Genomic DNA, 18322 nt, shown 5'->3' with positions numbered 1-18322 from the left:
GGCTGCAGGGGACTTTTCTGACGGGAAGTGCTTTGAAGACCCAGCAGGGTTTAAATGGCATGGTCTCCAAATGCAGGAAGGCTAGACACCGGGCAGCGCCTCCAACAAAAATTGTCCACGAGTGTCATCCAGTAAAAATGGTCACACTCCCCCTTAAACACAGATGAGGACACAGAGTACTAGACAAGTGGCCAAGGCAAATCCGTTCCCTCTCCTGTGCCAACACCCATCAACTGCGTTCCAATGAATGGCGCGCCGTGGGGGGATCTGGAGGCTTCGGCTGGAGGAGGCAGGGAGCCATGGTTGTTAGGCTGACCTACACTGTGCCTCTTTCCATGTAAGCCATTCAAACGAACTCATAGTTGTTCCCTCTGGAAAGCCCGGGTCTGTGTGCCTCCTGCCTCCTCTGGGCCACCTGTTTGTGGATGACTAACCATCCTAACACCATTTCCTGTACTGGGCATTCTCACCCTGCAAGATGAGAGAACATACAAGGTTTAATAAGAGGTTGTATGCGTATGGATGTTCCCAAACCTACCCGTATGTGAGAACTACCCAGAAGGTCCTTCTGCCCCACCTAAGGTGTAAATCACAATCTCCAAGCACGAAAATCTTAAAACACGTCATTGTTTCTTAAGTAGCCAGTCTGGCACAACCAGCATTTGGGAACTCCCGTTCCAGAACAGAAGGCTAACTTCTACAGGCAGAGAAGGTTCCCTTTTTTTTCCACCAGTTAATGTCTACCAGAATCCAAGAACGCAGATTTCCCAGGCTTAGAAATGGCTGGAATCTGTATCTGCATCCATTGCATGACTTGGAAAACCATACTGCAGTTGTGTATGACACGCCTTTCCCTCCTCTATACCGTAACCGGGTTCCTAAGAGGAGCTTGGCCGTCCTTTCTCCTGTCCTCTGGCATCTAGCAGGCTTTCGATTCATGACGACCTAGGATTATCCAAAGGCACGAACACTGCCTCCACCTAACACCTAGCACAACGGAGAGCAGCCCTGAAAACTGCTTTCATCTATCGGACAGTTGTCCCAGGAAGATGCCGAACTGGAGCCCTTTCTAAAACCTGGGGCAGATCACAGGGGACTGAACGGCCAGAAATCCTGTCTGTCCTCCAAAAGGCCAGGCTAGCTCCGGATTTTCGATGGGTCGCTGTACCCGCTGCTATGGAACGGGAAAGCTTTCCCGGGGATGCGCTCCCCGACAGAGCCCAGAGAGTCGACGGGTCCGGAGCTGCGCACCAGGCACTCCCCCACGTGCTTCCGCTAGCTCAGTCAATTCTCACCACCTCATGCTGCAGGTTTGATTCCTTGGCTTTACTCATTTAGGAGACCTGGAAAAGGGGCCCAGCTGGAATGTGAAGGCCGGCAGTCTGGCTCCAGAGCGCTCACTCTTAACCACTACCTATTTTTCAGTCAACAGACCCTTTATGCGGATCTTGAATTTGGCTTTACTCACACCAACATGGCCAGTTAAGACAAAAACAAACTTAGATAAGCAATGACTCACTGTCCCTCGCATCCCAGAGGACCCAGAGGTTTCCACTGGCACGGAGTGACCTGCCTGGCTCCCTGCCCACGCTGCCTACCCTTCCTGGCTGAAGCCACCTAATCCCATTTGTCAAGTTAACGGCCCCGACACTTGCCACCAGCAGCTGTGCTCTCGGCACAGAAGCCTAAGGATCACGGTGCTGCCCTGACCTGTATCTGATTCTAGTCACTGGCTCCCTCACATGTGAATCCTGGCCAGGTTGGTCAAGACTGGCTGGCTGGAGGTCCCTCGTCGGGCCATCCTGCCCGCAGAACCTCTGGGCTCAGCAAGTCCCTGGAATGAGCCATTACTATAGAAAGCACAATCTTTCTACCTTCTTTTTATATACTTAACTCATAAAATCTCTGCAAGACTGACTTCTACTCCTACTGGACATGAACCACGGCAGGTCAAACAAGAGCACCCCTCTGTCATGAGCAGGGACCTAGAACCTTGGTCTAGGCAGACCAAGCAAGGGTCATTAACAAAACGTAGTCATAAGTGAAATATAAAATGGACATAATTATTTAATGACACAGAAAAATAACACGTTATGAAACAAGTTGGTTACAAGTAGGGGGTAAAGGATGACTTCACTTCTGATAGAAAATTTAAAAGTCTGTCTACAAAACCCCTCCTGGCTATGTATGAAAATATCGACAGTTTTTACTCCTGCTCTGTGATTAAATAGTCTTCCCTTTGTTTTTGTGTATTTTTTGAGACGTGATTATTTCTGAAACAAAAAAGAAAAACAAGTTACTGGATGTCTCAGATGAAGCGTTCTTAAATGCCAGGAGTCCAGCAGTCAGGCCAGAACCCTAGGACAGGTCTGGCCAGGGGGACAGTGGTTGAGCCCAGACACAGAGGATCACGTTTTCTTTACTACTGGCATGCTATTTATATCAGGCTGTTTCCTCCACATTTGATGTTCTCAGTGTATTTATATTGAACAGGAAACTATGAATATTAACTGGCACAACAGCAAAAGGATGCCAGCAACTCTGGTTTCCAACTGACCAAAAGTTAATGGCCATTTTATAGTTATAAAATGCACTGGAAATAAGACACACGAAATACTCCAAAGTCAAAAGAGTTCCTACAACAAAAACCCCACGGGACGAAACCCCCATCTTTTGCTGCTCTTTTTGACCCCTGTTCATTTCCAATTTTCATCATAAACCTATTTTTGTTTCACAGATCTGGAAGGGGGGCAATTTTTCTCAAAAAGGTCTTTGCCTCCTGAGTACTCTGCAGGGTTGGAAGAGTTCATCAAAATCCAAACCACTTGAGACAAAGTTGAACGAGCTGTGTCATCACTTTGTGCCTTTTTCAAAAAGGTTTTCCTAAGTTATTAAATGGACAACAGCGGATTATTACACCTATATTGGTGTAAATGAGACTCAAAAAATTCTCAGATTCCCACTGTTCCCAACAAATGTTCGGAATGCTAAGAGTGCTTTATTCAAATAACAATGACAAATAACCCACACTTTGTGCTCTTAAAAAAAAAATGGGAAAGGCTCACTGCTTTAAAATCTGGAGTATATAAAAGCCAACGCCACCTTTAATGTAACGTGCTTCCTGGCCACAGTAGCGTTTTCAGGGGAGGTCAAGAACTATGGTTAAGGTCCAAGAAACAACCGAAACCCCCCCCCTCAAAAAAAAACCCACCCCCAAACCCCAAAACAAAAATAAAAAACCTGAGACCATCTGCTGCATCGCCACCCCAGCACCCGTTCAGTGTACCAGGCCACTGCCTTCTAAGGCGGGTTGAACTGGGCGACGGACATTAAGGAGGGCATGTGATGTAATGAGCATGGGTGTTATACAAGACTGATGAGTCACCGAACTCCACCTCTGAAACCAGTAATACATGTTAATTGATTTTAAATAAAAAAATGCCCCCACCCCCAAACAATAACAAATTTAGAAGTAAAAGATTTAAAATACTCTATCGTCACAACAGAATCCAAAAGATCCCTTGCTTTGCCCTTGAACAACCTAGAAGAACTGAACTCTGTTTTACATCCCCAAGTAAGAGCAGTATGCCCTGGAAGTATCAGTGTCCAGTGCTTGCAACCACATCAATTCATACTCCTGTTCCGTCAGTCCCAATCCTGAAGCCACAACAATTCCTTTGTTAGAGAAAGGGAAAAAAAATCCATTTCAGGACAAAGCATTTTAAGACGAAGGAAGGCGTGTTTTCAGTGGGAGAACTGCCTGGTGTCGGAGGATTTCTTGCTGATATGTTTGAAGATTTTGGACTTCTCGACTTTCTTGGCTTTCTGGTAGCCAAAGCCGCCGCCGCCTCCTCTCTTTTTAAGCTTGCCGTCGTTGCTATTCACGTCTACAGGCGAAGGTTAAGGAAATCAAGCAACTCAAAGACCATGAGCTCTAATATCCATACAGAGAACAAACCAGTATGTCCTCTGCTGCTCTGCTCCCACAACCCCTTCCCGCACCACGAAAATGCGACCATAAATGTGACCCATTTCCAGGAAGTCTGGAGTGGTCACGTGATCATGGACTAAAATGAGCAGGTGTGACTTGTAAGCCCAATGTAACAGCCATATTGTTTTCTCTGCCGAATGAAACTGAAGACGGTTATTTACAAGTTGAGAGGCACATCAGCATGTCTATAGAACCACATTAGAAACCACCCTCAATGTCAAAACAAAGGACCTTCACCGAGGCTCAGAGTGGATTCAGGAATGCTTAACCAACTGAAGGAGGTGCTCTTCCCTCCTCACAGTTCATAAGTGTTCATCACAACAGACGTTTACTCACTGCCCACGATGCGGACAGTGACCCCCCGTCTCGTGCTAACTCACAGGCCTCACTTGCGCTGTTTGTTTCCTTGGTGGAAAACACGAGGATAAAGTACAGATTATCAACTGCAACAGAAGCAACTGGAGGCGTTTCCTTGGCCTTTTAGCCTGAGTAGCACTGAAGTGTTATTTTCTGTTGCTAGTCTTAAAACTTCCTTGCACGAAATCCTTCCATGGCTTTGGGGGGATAAAAACTCTGAGGTCCCATCTTCTCTCTTCAGCTCCAGGGCAAGCTGCTCTCCATGACCTCGTACGGGGAAGCCTCACGACCGCCCGAGCCCTGCAACTGTAACCCTACGGGCTTCTCTCCGGAACGCACGACTCTCTGGCTCGCACTGCCTGTCAAATTCCCAAAGGCCTAAAGCACAGGCTGTCTTGTGTCTGTAACCCCCACAGTGACAGTTAACCCGTGCCTACCATGTGCCAGCACTGACAGAGAGACAGTGACCAGAATGAATTCTCCGGCTTCCAGACCGCAGCCAGAGCACACACCAAACCAAGTGCTAAGCCCAAGTGCCCCTCTGTCAACCTTCTGTCCCTCGGTTCCCAGATGAATTCCTGACAACAAAGAAAAGGATACTCAGATCAACAAAAGGAGGCACCTTGAAACCAAACGACAGAGCCACCTGAGGCAAATTTAAGTTATTAACATTGAAGATCTGTTTCAGAGAATGGGAATCATATGCCCGAATGTAGGACTTATATGCTTCCTGGGCTGACTTATGAAGGAAGTAGTTCTTTTCAATCAATTTTTCAAGCTGGAATGAAAGACACTGGTCTCAATAAAATACAAAAGCAGACTTCACATGTATCAGAACAAAACCACCCTATGTAAAAAGACGTTGGTTCCAGTACACTTGCTCCAAGTTTTGTAATATTTGCAAGCGCAGGGTGCAGGAAGAAGAATGTCAAAGTTCTTATAAGGTACCAACTGGAACAAGGCAGGAAACACAGGAACACGGTAAGCAGCATGGCAAGAACCCTAAGAGATGACACAGTCCAAACCTGGTTCACGGAAGGGGAGAGTCAGAGGACGATTACCAACTGAGGCCAACTCTTCCTCACAAGTGTTTCAAAAGACCAAAAAACATACAAATAAAATACCAAACACACCTGAGACTGAATGTCAGAAATTTTGGACCAGGAAAACTCAAATTCACTTAATGGAACCTAGAAAACAAAAACATGAAAATCAGCAGACCAGGATGGATTGATATTCGGACATGCAGATGATTGAGCGGTGACAAGCATCCCGTCCCATGAAGAACCAGGAGGACAGCCAGGCCTGTGCGACTCCCTCAGGACAGACAGCTGCTCCTCTGGTCTCCCGCAACCAACGGAAAAGTCTTAGCTTACTTCGGCTACCTTGACATGCATTGTGCTGAGGACCCTTCCTGAAAGGAAAGGCGAGGGACTAGACAGGGACAGTAAGTCAACGAAGCCCTTTTCTCTACAGAAGGATCTCTATAGATACAACATAAGGCAGCCCGATGCTTCTAGTCAGAAGGACCACTAGCCCCTCCCTCCGTGTCAGGAGAGCTGGCCCACAGCCACCCTGCCCTGTGACTAGGGTCTGTGATACCAGAACTCATGATGACCACACCCCACTACAGGAAGGATCTCTCACCAGTCATCACGTATTAGATAAGTGCAAAAATGCCAGAGCTCGGAGAGGTGCTGGAAAACCAGCTGCCCAAGTCCTGGACCCCACTCTCAGAGTCTGCAGTCTTGCAGAGCAGACAGGGAGCGGGTAAGAAGGCAGCTGGATGAACACTCGTGCTGCGGGAACGCCAACGACAGGAGATCAGTGATGGCGTCCCACGAGACAGAGCAGTTCACTGAAACCGTAATCATTCTGTAAGATGCAGAAAAGGGTATTCTAGAGAAAAGGCATAAAGGCCATTTCCGGGAACTTGCAGGGTAGGGGAAAATCCACTTGGTAAGACTGTGCCAAGGGAGGCCAGAGAGGGGGCAAATGTCAAGAGAAGGCCTGACAGGTGTGCACAGGATCGGAGGCCAGTCAGGATTCTAATGAATTCAGGTTTGGTAGATGGAGTGAGGCCAGAGCCAGAGGAGGGTAGGCTGGGGATCAGGGTAAGTGGACAGTAAAAAGAGAAAAGAAAAACTCCTTTCCAAAACAGTAGAAGGAAGAAAGGCAATCAGCAGCAGCCACGACGGGAGAGGAAGGCAAATGGGTTCAGGGTCGAAGTTGTTTTTTTAGTAGGAGACTTGAGACGGTACTGGGAGAGAAAGGAGGCAAAACAGAGTCAAGGAGTACAGGACGGGAGGAGGAGGAGGGAGAGACAGGAGTGAATGGAGTCCTCGTGAAAACAAGGCTGCAGCAAGGGGGCATGTGGAGGCGACCAGGTGTGAGGGAGCTTAGAAGGGGCAGAGGTGGTTTCAAATGGCTAGGGAAAGGGACAGTGCCTAGGGACACTGAGATACACTGCTGAGCCAGAGGGGCCAAGGGCTGTTCACGGTTCAGGCCAGACCCGCATCTAATCTCCCTTGCCCAACTTAACTGTTCTAACTGTTCCCGGAGCACGGCAACGACACCCGACACCCAGAGCCATCCAGAAATGGTGCTTAAGGCCATCGGCACTGGCACACAATTCCAACCAAGAGGAATCTGTTCCCAGCTTCAGATTTTCTAAACCAAGATCTTTACCTTGGATTGCTTTAAGTAACGAAGGAAACCCAATTCTTCAGGGCGTAAAATGAGCAAGGCATGCCCTCTCCCGTTTAGGCCTCTGGCTGTTCTTCCCACACGATGAATATATTCCTTTGGTGGAGAGAGAAAACCTGAATTAACAGACCAACTTGCATGGGAACCTGCCTTTCGAGGAGCTGCACGGTGGACAGAAGCGTGTCAGCACATCTGGATGACATGGTGCTCCTCCCCCAGGGCCGTGCCACACACCTGCTGGCCACGCCCCCTGCTTCTGCATGGACCGTGACCAGAGAGGTTAACAGGGCAGGGACCGAGGCCTGACAGCCGCTCGACGTGATATTCGCATTAACGACTAAGTGTGCTTCGTCTTCAAAATAACTTTTTCGAACAGGTTTTCATGCTAGCTGACAATTTTCGTCATCTATTGCTTGTTGACAATATTTAATAAAACTTATTTTATTACATATGGTACAGAATCTTACCTATTACTGAAAGTAAATTTTATTTTCTTCTAACACCTACTACTCTTCACAGACCATTCCAAGCACATGACAGCCCTAACTTCATCCTCACTGAGGCCTCTCAAACTCAGCACACCCCCTCTGGTCCAGTAAAAGCCCCAGCTACTAGCAGGGCCAGAGAACAACTGCGGTCAGCGTGCGGAAACTACGCGATCAACCTCTGAACAGGAAATCTGCTGGGTCTCAGGGAAACCGGAAAGCTCATTCCTGAAGGCAGAGCCCTTGTGGAGAAGTTCCGAGGATGCCGGTTACCTTGGGGTCATCAGGAGGGTCATACTGAACAATCCAGTCGACTTCAGGAATATCCAGGCCTCGAGCTGCCACGTCGGTACACAACAATATCCCCGAATCTGCATTGCAGAACTGGAAGAACGTGGTCGTGCGCTTATTCTGCTTCTGCCTTCCCTAGAATCAGACCAAAGCATGCCTCAGAGCTGGAAACGTGAGGTCACTTCTGGGAGGTCTGGGTGTACGACCCCCCAGCTGCGGAGCTGTTAACCTGCTTCATTTCCATTTCACTCCCTGGCCTAGATCTCATTTCCTAAGTGGATGGTATCTCTTACCCCCTTGTGGTCCTCACCCTTCCAAACCCAGCAAAGCTCCCTCCACACGGATCATTCTCCATTTAGAGAGCGCGATACTGCAAACCCCACAATCCGTATACTTGGTAAGTGTTCACGGTTTTTTAATAAACTCATGATAATCACTTACGTGAATGGCCAAGACAGGCAGATCGATGTAGTTCAGCAACTCGTAATGGTACTTCACGGACTTACAGGATGAAAAGAAGACCATCAGTTTCTTCTTCCGGTTCTTCTTAAGGAATGTAAAGAGCAGGAGGAATCGCTTCTCCGAGGGACAGACAACATATCCCTAGAAGTCGTTCAAGTGAACAGAAAAATAATCAGACGTCTTCAGCTTCATGAACCAATATAATTTGATGGAGGGCACAGATACACACCGCATATGCCCCATCGTGCCACTCACCTATAACAAAATTACTGCCTTCGTTACAACAAAGCATCCCTACCCCGAGACGGATTTTAGCTCTTCTGGTTCCTTTTACTGGATGCAATCACTAAATACTTTTCATATTTCTGAGGTTACAGACTTCTCGCTACCCAGTTTGTGCAGTCATCATAAAGTAACAACTCTATGCGCTGGAACCCTCAAAGCACAGCAATGCTTCATTTTTCCAAAGGTCCTCGATAGCAAGATCTCAGATAACTACAGCCTAAGTGCGGTGTCCTCAACAAGATAACAAAGCCAAGGGAATACATGTCTTAAAATACACAACGAACGGAATTTTTAAGCAAGATCGTTATCTGAAATATTTTATTCATCAAAAGACTCAAGAGTCCTATTTTCAATCCACCTAGTTTGGATCTGTCACCTCATTTCCAATTTTTCACAGCAATGTGCCTGAAACCAGCCTCTCCATCTGCTAACTCACCTTGCATATTACAGCAAAAGATCACTAAATAACACCTTTTGTTTCGTACTGCATTTACAATCCGTAGTGACTAACGTCTCCCATGTGGCAAGCAGTATCAAGAGACAGAAAAGAGAGCTGATCACATTATTCGGAATTCAGGATTCGTGACGCCAGACAGCCAATACCCACACTCACTGTATCTGGGTTAAAAGTTCACTAATCCACCTGCTCTCGGGATGAGCCTCCGAACTATTACAGGGACACGCCCGAGACGACCCGTGAGTGTGAGATCTCCACAAAGTACCTGCTCGAGACCGTCCACGGTTGCGTTAGCTTTATCGTCATCGACACCAACATACAGCGGCTCCTTTTTCAGAGAAATCCTCGCCAAGTCTTCCACTTTTCGAGTTTGTGTGGCGGAAAAGAGCATGGTCTGCCTGCGGGCTGAAACAGATACACATAAGAAGAACCCAAATATTTCAAGGAATCGTTAGCATCGCCTCACCACTAGAAATACTGAGTAGACCAGATATTAAGAAAGGAATATCACGGACAACTTTATGTCCAGAAATCTGACAACTTAGATAAAATGGACAATTTCTTTGAAAGACAAATGGCTAGAGCTTACTTGAGATGAAACCAAAATCCTGAACAGCTTTGTATCTATGACAGAAATTGTAGTTAAAATCGTCGTGGAAAGAAAACTCCAGCCCCAAAGACTTCCCACTGGTGAATTCTAGCAAACATTTAAGGAAAAAAATATTACCCAGTCTGCACAATCTCTCCAGGATTTGAAGAGAGTTTTTAGTTCCCAACTCATTCTTTGAAGCCAGCCATTACCCTGATACCAAAACCCAATAATGATTTATAAGCACAGATGCAAAATTTCTAAACAAAATTTTAGCAAAGGTGAATGTAGCATATAGAAAGGATAATACACCATGACCAAGTGGGGTTTACTTCAGGAATGCAGAGTTGTTTAATATTTGAAAATTAACCGATATAACTTACTATATTAACAAATTTAAAATTTAAAGAAATATTTAACGAAAAAACAAACATCTGATCGTTTTAACTGACGCGGTAAAAGCATGTGATAGAATTTAACATCTACTTCTGATTGTAATGTTACTGTTCTGTTTTATGCTGTTACTACAATTTCATGGCTGATGGTTTGGAAGCCATTTTGTAATGAATAAAAGTACATACTGTCCGGTATCTGCAGCATGCCATTCTGGAACAGTAAGAACAGCTAGTATGTGCAGATAAAAAAAACAAAAACAAAAACGCCTCAGCAAACCAGGAACAAGAGGGATCATTCTCATCCTTTGTCTACCAAAGGGCAGCTACAAAAAACCCCCTGTAGCTAACACCACACTTAATGGTGAAGACTGTTTTCTCTATTGATCGGGGTGATGGGTCTCACAGGTGTAAACATGTCAAAACTTTACAAATTGTATATTTAAACTATGTACAGACTGTATCAATTATACTTCAATAAAGCATTAGAAAACCATATGATAAATGGAATCACGGCCTTATCAGAGACATCGACGGTTGCAACGCTGCAAGTACTACAGCCCAGGTATGTACATTCAGGAGCACACGGCCGGCAACACATGCACGGCTACCCGGGAGATGGCAGGGTGGGTGAGAAAAAGTAAGATGGGGTGGTGGGGGCAGACGGGAGTGAGACCGATGTTAGGACTAACTTGCATTATAACCTCTGAAGTGGCAAAACCACTGCATTAAGTTACTGCTAAGTCTGACACTTGCGTTGCAAACCACCTCTCGGGCTGACTGGTCTGGCTTGATGAAAATTCCAGTCTGAACCGTTTCCATTGAGGGACAAGCCTCACCTACTTCCAACAGCTACTTTGCAAAGCACGTGCAGGGATTACGCTTACTTACTTGGCAGAAGTTTAATAATTTGTTTCAATTCCTCTTCAAACCCAACATCCAAGATACGATCCGCCTCATCGATAACCAGACACTGCAGATTCTTATACATAAACCCTGGGGTATTCTGACAAGACAAAGGCCAAGAGGAACTCCTTAGCTCCGGTTTAGGCTTCCCACGAGGCGAGGAGACAGGTGCCCACGGCAGCGCTGCCTCACCTGCATGTGGTCCAGGAGGCGGCCGGGGGTGGCCACGATGATGTTGATCCCGTTACCGAGCTTCTGTGCTTCCGCAGATCTGTTGCTGCCGCCCATTATCAACCCGTACGTGTGAACGTGGTGTGTCATCAGCTCCTTAAGAACACCGAAAGTCTGCATGGCCAGTTCCCTAGTAGGTGAGAGAATGAGAACTCCAGTGCCTAAAAAGCAAAAAATGATACACGGTAAAAGGCCAGGTGTAGTTATCGCCATGAGTCCGTAACAGCTACGATACACTTCCAGTGAGCTACTGGCCAGAACACCCGGATCGGAGACTCACCATTCCTAGGCATGAACTTTAACTTGACAATGAGTTCGACCGCAGGGATGAGAAATGCCAGCGTTTTGCCACTGCCTGTTTTTGCGGCTGCTAGAAGATCCCTAAATATTAGAAACGGAAAGGAAAAGAGACACTTAGTCTACTTAGTCAACCAGCATTTACTGGATACCTACTACGAACTACCACCTTTCAGGCAGCAAGGCTAGAACATGAGTAAGAAAAACAAAGTCCCTAGCTTCTTTATTACTGGATCAATCACAGGGGTTAAATATCTAACTCAGATATAAGAATTATGCTATAAAACAGAAATGAACACTCTTCTTCAAACATCAGTAACTTAAAGCCTTTAATGAAGTGTGGATTTATCAACCCAAAGCACAGTGCAAACATCAACAGAACACGTTGGCATTTTCTTTCTAAACGACCAGCACTAAAAATAGGTACTAATGTCCAAACATCAATGTTAATCATACCTGCCTTCCAGAAGTGGTCTGATACTTTTATGCTGAATTTCAGTCATGTTTGTAAAACCCATTTCTTTTATTGCCCTCAGAGTGTGCTCATTGACCAGATTAGAAAGAGAAGCAAATGAAGTATCCTCAAAAGCTCCTAAAGAAAAGACAGTTTATCATTACCGATTTGTCTTTTTCTAGTAGTTAATACTGCTATGGCTATGTAAATTAGTTTTGCTGTTTGAAAACACTGGGTGGGAATCGAGCTGACACGAGCTTCTTTCAGTAAGAAAGACTAGACCCCCACCATTCCTACGTAATACTAAGACGAAGACCCCGACTTTTGAAGTTTCTCCTGCTAACGGCTGTGCGAAGTCTAGGACCTATACGGTAACAAAACAGTAAAGGACGGAGAGTAGGTATAATCAAGGGACTTGTGTCAAATGAAAATGTCAAGCGTGTGGGGGATGCACAGAGAAATGAAATATTTAAGAAATCTGAAATAAAAAGTGAAAGCATCCCGTATAATAGAAATGAGTGCAAAGTCAATCAAAAGGGCTGTTAATCTCACCCCAAAAAGACAACTGAGAAGGTCAGGCACAGCCACACACCATTAGACGGAACACACATCGCATGTGCGGTGGTTCTTCAGCAGGGGAAGATATCAAACTCACCTGGGGAACCCCCCCCAAACCTGCCCTGCTCATCAGCCCGCTATGGTCCACCGGGGCACTACTGACATTTGGGCGGGATACTTCCGTGTTGTGGGAGGCCGTCCCATGCATTACTGGACGTTCTGTAGCCTCCCTGACCTCCACCCACTAAATGACAGTAGTGTGCCCCCAGTTCTGACAACCAAACATGTTGGTAGCCAACCTTCACGGTTTGCCTGGGACAGAGGAGGTGTATGGGATGCAGGACTTTGGATGCTAAAACTAGAACTGGTCAAGTTCTGGGTAAACCAGGATGACCTGGTCACCCCTCCAAGGAAGCAAAACTGCCCTGGTTGGGAACCACTGCCGTAACTTCTGCAATTCTGATTAAGCAAGCCTGGGGTTAGACCTCAGTATGGTAACAAATAAAAAACCCACAGTGAACAACTCCAGGAACTCCTAGACATTTCTGGTTTGGAGCAAGTGATTCTGGCCAAACTCTTGACCTTATAAAGAAACCGAGGCCAAAGGAATTTACCCTGGCCAAAGTCCCTCAATAATGTGAATTCCATCCTTCCTTACTAGTAACTGGGCCAGTATTAAACCTCTGATCTCCAGACTTCTGGGCCAATGATTTCCCTACTACAAAACGGAATGAGCTTTAGAAAACAACAAACCAAAGGAAGAGAGGACCCCAGAAGCTGTTCGTGTGTTTATCAAAATATTTAATGCTAGGAATGCAGAAAAGGAAAAGAGAGAGAAACGGCTAGAACTAAAGCACACGAAGTGGATAAAGCAGCAGCTGGATAGAAAATATTTCTTGTCAATACTTTTTCTAGGTAAATTAAAAATCCCAACTGAAACTTCAAATCCTATAATCCAGAAGGCATGCCATGTTTAAGGTCTCTCTGGAAAACTTTCTAAAGTTACCTGTCAGTCCCAGGGGTAGGCTGGGCACTTCACTGTCCTCTTCCTCATCATCTGGCTTCTCCACACTGTCTTCTGTCTCCTCAGGAGCTTGGGCCCCTTCTTCAGCGTCCCCTTTGTCTTCAGCTCTCACTTTTTTGGTATCTTTGGTTTTAAAGGACAACACCCCCCGAATTTTTTTGTTAAAATAAAATACCAAATGGGATGACAAAATAAAAAGATGTATAATGCAGAGGCATTCTTCCGAAAGCTGAACACATTTCCAGTTTCAATATGCTAAGAATGTCCCTTTCCATGACTAAAGATTTAATTATATGTAAAAACCCATGGGGACATGCAGATTTGCAAACAAAACTTTATTTTTTAGGCCTATTGCAGCATCCTAAGTGACCAAGACATTTTTGAAAAGTTGAATAATTTAAGTACACTAATTACATCAAGTTTATGTAGTCCACGGGGGAAAAGAAGGGCTGTGATTAATGGTTTTTTGAACTCTTACAAAGCATTAATTTGTCCTACTATGCCATTAAACATAAATTTTCCATAAAAACTAGCTTTGGTTCAAAGATGAGCAGAAATCCCAAAGGTTCCTCATGTTCCTAGAGAGACCTCAGTGCAAAGCACAATTCCCTCAGGCGGGAGACAGAAACTGGCAGCTCCTGGAAACCAAGTGGCGAGGGGAGGCAGGGGGAAGGCCTCCTGGCATTTCACTTCTACATACAGCTTTCGTAACAGGGCCCTCCACTACCCTTCCAGCCTTACCTCCCATCACACTCTTGAATGCTCCACTCGGGGTCCAATGGGTTAACTACTACGCTGGGATTTTATAAATTCATGGCAGGTAATTATGTGAGTTAGAACAGAACTCGACCTGGACCAGAACTCAGGACTCTCTGTGGCCCAGGACTGGCCTCTTCCTTGCACCTGACTACCACCCTTCTGGGAAATGGTCAACCTACGCGCAGCATGAGACTGGCTATGCATATTTGGAAAACTTCAAAGCTCCTTTCTGAATGGAACTTTCATTTCAGTTAAGTTAGATGAATAGGAGGTTCTAACCCAGATTAGAATAAACTTCTATAAAGGCCAGAGAGTAAACATTACAGGTTTTGCAGGGCACAGGGTTTGTCACAATAAAGACCAAGTAAACAAATGGGCACTGCCGTGTTCTAATAAAGCTTTATTTCCAAAAGTAGGCAGAGGGCTGAATAGTTTGTTGACAGCTGTTGTATTCTCCCTTGAAATCGCTGCTTGCTCACATCTCAGTTAAAATGCCTATCCTTCATGTAAGCCCATCCAAATCCAACCATCCTCCAAAAGAAACCGGCCTCCCCCTCCTGGCCATTCTGCTCACCTGGGAATTAATGTTCCATTTATACAAAAGTTACCTGGTATTTTTATACACTTTGCATATCCAAATTAATACTAAGTCTCCTTTTAAGAGGAGAAATTTACAGTAGGAAAAAAAATTGGGACAAAAAAAGGGTAAGTAAAAAGTATCATTAATGCAAAGTCCCCTGAAATAAAGGCCTGAGAAGACAGGAATATACTGACCTCGATCTCTTTAGTGTAATGCCACAATTCTGTTTGAAAACAGGTAATAAACCTAAAACCCTCTGCCATAATATAGTCTGTTTAAAAGCCTAGCCAACTGTCAAGAAGAGCAAATTTCTAGAATCCAAAGGAGGCTTTTATTGAAGCGTGAGGTTTTCTTCAGTCATTAGGGAATGTAACAGCACGACACATTTCTCAGTGTCTTAATACAAATAAAAATGTCACACCCCAGCCCCCACGTTGCTTCTTTTTGCTACTAGACTATTTTCTGATATACTAGTGAGCACAGGGATTCTTGCCTGTTGTATTAATACAATAATAATAGAAAAAAGGTAAAACTGTGAAAATTGTTTGACTGCCTGAAGTTCAAGGAAACTGAAGCACTTACCAGGCCCAGCATCATCCACCATTTTTCTCTTTTTCTTCTTCTTCTTTTTTGATTCTGAATTGGGAGGCTGTGTTGCTGCTTCTCCATTGATTATTATGGTAGATTTCTTCTTTTTTTTTTTAACTTGTACAGTTTCCACTGTTTCTTTAGCTATCTCTCCATTCTGGGCTTCTGGCAAGCCCACATTCATTGACTGTTTAAGGAATTTTTTAATCTTTCCACCTCCCACTGTTTCTTCAGACACATCTCCATTTTGCGTTTCTGATAAGCTCACATCCGAGGCCCCTGTTTAAAAACAGAACATACATTGTGACAAAGAAAGGAAGGTTTGCTTAAAAACGCTGGAATCCCAGATGAGAAATCTCAGGGTGTCCATGAGTGAAATGATTTAGCTTTTAATTACGTTTCATGCACATTATTAAAACCACTTAAATTTATAGCATTCTACTACAGGACAAGTCAATTTCCTTTAATGAAAAAAGCAAGAAAAAGGAAAGCTACACTGATTTCTTAACTTCAAAAAAAACCACATCTCTGTCCATATGGAGTTAAGAATCGGGGACAGAAAAACTTCAGTGAAGTTAAACATTTAAACAGATGGGGCCAGACAACGGTACCTACAAATACACATTTTAGTATCAAGCATTTGATAAATATATGGCTAACCAATAAATTAGGAAAGACTATCATCTATTCACATTGTACTGCTTTCCTATAACTTCAAAACACTCAACCTAACTTTCTTAAGCAGCGATGAATTGAAAATTCACTTACTGGTCCCAGTATTTTATATATATATATATATATATATATACACACACACATATATATGTATGTATGTGTGTGTGTGTGTGTGTGTGTATATATATATGCCTAGGGTTTTCTTTAAAAGTTTCCTTGTTTACATATAATAAAAAGGAACAACTCTTAAATTTTTTTTTTTATTTTAATTGTTACTTTTAAGTACCAAGAAGTAGTCAGTAGTGCTGTATTATTCTTAGGAACTGGAAATACAAGGGAACTTCAAAACCATTTCTAAAACCCACAAACCTGTCCTCTTCTTCAGGATTACTTGCAAGCAACTCATCTGCTGGAATCCAACTAGGGTAAGGAATTATGCCTCCAACATTGCCCTCGAGGATTGATATGTTACATAGGATCCAAAAAAGGATAAGCTAACTTCAAGATCTCTGGCTCACTGTTAGGAACTTAAGGACTGCGAGAGCAGGTGGGTAAGAATGATGGACATTCAGGTAACAGCCTTTTCAGGTACGTATTTATTAAGCATGCAAATAACTGGAAGTGCTTGAGGAATTCATAACTTAAAGTCAGGAGCAATGTGAAGAGAGGGCATGCACTGGACACGTGCAAAAGGCACTTCTAGAACTGAAGATAGGATATGCTCCAGGAGTCGAGAGAGAGCGGACGTGGACAGGGGAATGCAACTGTATCAAGGAAAACTCTGCGACAAGAGAGACAATGAGATTTTTTGAAGCAATGTAGGCATGAAATAGATGTGAAAGGAAGGCGCGTGGAGATGACAAGTTCCACGTGTCTGATTGGAAATGGGCCAGGGGGTTGGGATGGGGAATGAGATGGGACCTAAAGGTGGGAGGGACTCTGAATGAGGGAGACGTAGAAAAAGCTGGTTTAGCTGGAAGCCCCGGCTGGAGACCTTGGAGGAAAACTCAGGCGGCCCGCTCCTGCTCTCTGACTCTGTCCGGAGAAACTGAGGCTCAGAAAGATCAGGGGCAGATCTGGAGCACGCGGAGAGCGGCACCCGCGCGGGACCAACTGGAACCCGCGCCAGGCTGCCTTTCACTCTCAACAAGCACACGTGCCACGGGAGAAGCGGCCGCGCGACTTCAGGGAGGTAGTGACTCCCGAGCAGAGCGGCGCCGCGACCCGGGGGCGGGCTCCCGCAGCTACCGAGGCCCCCAGCCCCCAAGCTCCGCGCATCTCACCCTGGAGCTTTAAGTTTCGCTGGCGCAATTTCAGGTTCCGTTTCTCGATCTTCTTGCGCAGGAGTTTCATGGGTAGATGGGACATGTTGTCGGTGAAGCGCCTCCACTGCGGCGCCACTACTCCGCTACCGGCTTGACGCGACTTCCTCTTGGGTCGCACGTGCGTAGCTCGGCCAACCGGAAATAGTCACAGGGACCCTTGGAGGACTGCCGTCCGGAAAATGCGTCCAGGATGGAAATGCTTCCGGCGACCGGACTCTATGCAGTGCCCTCTAGAGGAGTGGAAGACCGACCCAGGTTCACAGTGTGTCGCTGCTGCGCGTGTTAGGGCCGTTGCAGGTCCTGGGAATGGGAGCTTCTTCCCCAGAGGAGGCTGAAGAGACAAGGATGGGCAAGGAGCCTTAGGGAGTCTCCAGTTTTATGTGCTTGGCCTCTTTGTATCCTGGACAATTTGGAAAATTGAATAAAATCTAAATTTCATCTATACGTTGTGAAAGAAGATTCCGAAGTTAAGCATTGCTGAAAAAGTCATTCAAAGTAGGGTTGGGAAGATATTGAGAAGTGGGGGTCTCTGCATGTCTCCTGTTTCAATTCTTGGAACACCATGAACTCTTGACTTTTGTCAGTTGCAACTGGTCAGTTGGAACTACCTCCTGGGACACTTTCTTCTACTTTGCACTGAAATAGAGCAAATGGAATGTCTGCTTGCCGAATTGACAATGGTATATTAGATAGTTTAACTCTGCAGGGTAAAGGTAATTCTTTTGAAACAAGTTATGTAACCTTGTGGCTTTTGCCTTTATAAACTTGCACTCCCCCTTTGCGGTTCAAAGTCCAACACTTTTAACAGAGTGAATTTCTAAGACAAGGTCTAGCAAACAAATCAGTATCATTAGATCAGATTTCAGAAAACACCTAGGGAGTTTGAGGAAGTGGAAATTAATCATGTATG

The 18322-nt window shown here is 45.1% G+C and overlaps 1 protein-coding gene across 1 annotated transcript; it reads right to left on the bottom strand.

Annotated features, from left to right (window-relative positions):
- Positions 1–2042: 2042 nt before the first annotated feature.
- On the bottom strand, positions 2043–17555 carry DDX18 (DEAD-box helicase 18). The gene is made up of 14 exons (XM_008686122.2): positions 17371–17555; positions 15407–15691; positions 13468–13608; positions 11906–12041; positions 11433–11533; positions 11114–11313; positions 10907–11021; positions 9300–9439; positions 8272–8433; positions 7813–7965; positions 7037–7150; positions 5482–5538; positions 4949–5126; positions 2043–3887 (listed from the first exon to the last, which is right to left on the bottom strand). Exons 1-14 carry the CDS (start codon positions 17453–17455, stop codon positions 3745–3747), a joined length of 2010 nt encoding a protein of 669 aa, XP_008684344.1. The 5' UTR covers positions 17456–17555; the 3' UTR covers positions 2043–3744.
- Positions 17556–18322: the final 767 nt, after the last annotated feature.

The sequence above is a fragment of the Ursus maritimus genome, unplaced genomic scaffold, assembly GCF_017311325.1.
Source record: "Ursus maritimus isolate PB19 unplaced genomic scaffold, ASM1731132v1 scaffold_1, whole genome shotgun sequence".
In the NCBI taxonomy this organism is placed as follows: Eukaryota; Metazoa; Chordata; class Mammalia; order Carnivora; family Ursidae; genus Ursus; species Ursus maritimus.
Note: the sequence above shows the minus strand (reverse complement) of the source record. Positions and strands in the feature narration are given on the sequence as shown.

Excerpts from the sequence above, each read along its gene's own strand:
- DDX18 (XM_008686122.2), bottom strand. The coding sequence starts at position 17,455 with ATGTCCCATCTACCCATGAAACTCCTGCGCAAGAAGATCGAGAAACGG. Across the intron at positions 11,534-11,905 it reads AGACCACTTCTGGAAGGCAG|GGATCTTCTAGCAGCCGCAA; the intron begins GTATGATTAACA and ends TCTAATATTTAG. Across the intron at positions 3,888-4,948 it reads GCCTCCTTTTGTTGATCTGA|ACGTGAATAGCAACGACGGC; the intron begins GTATCCTTTTCT and ends CTTCGCCTGTAG.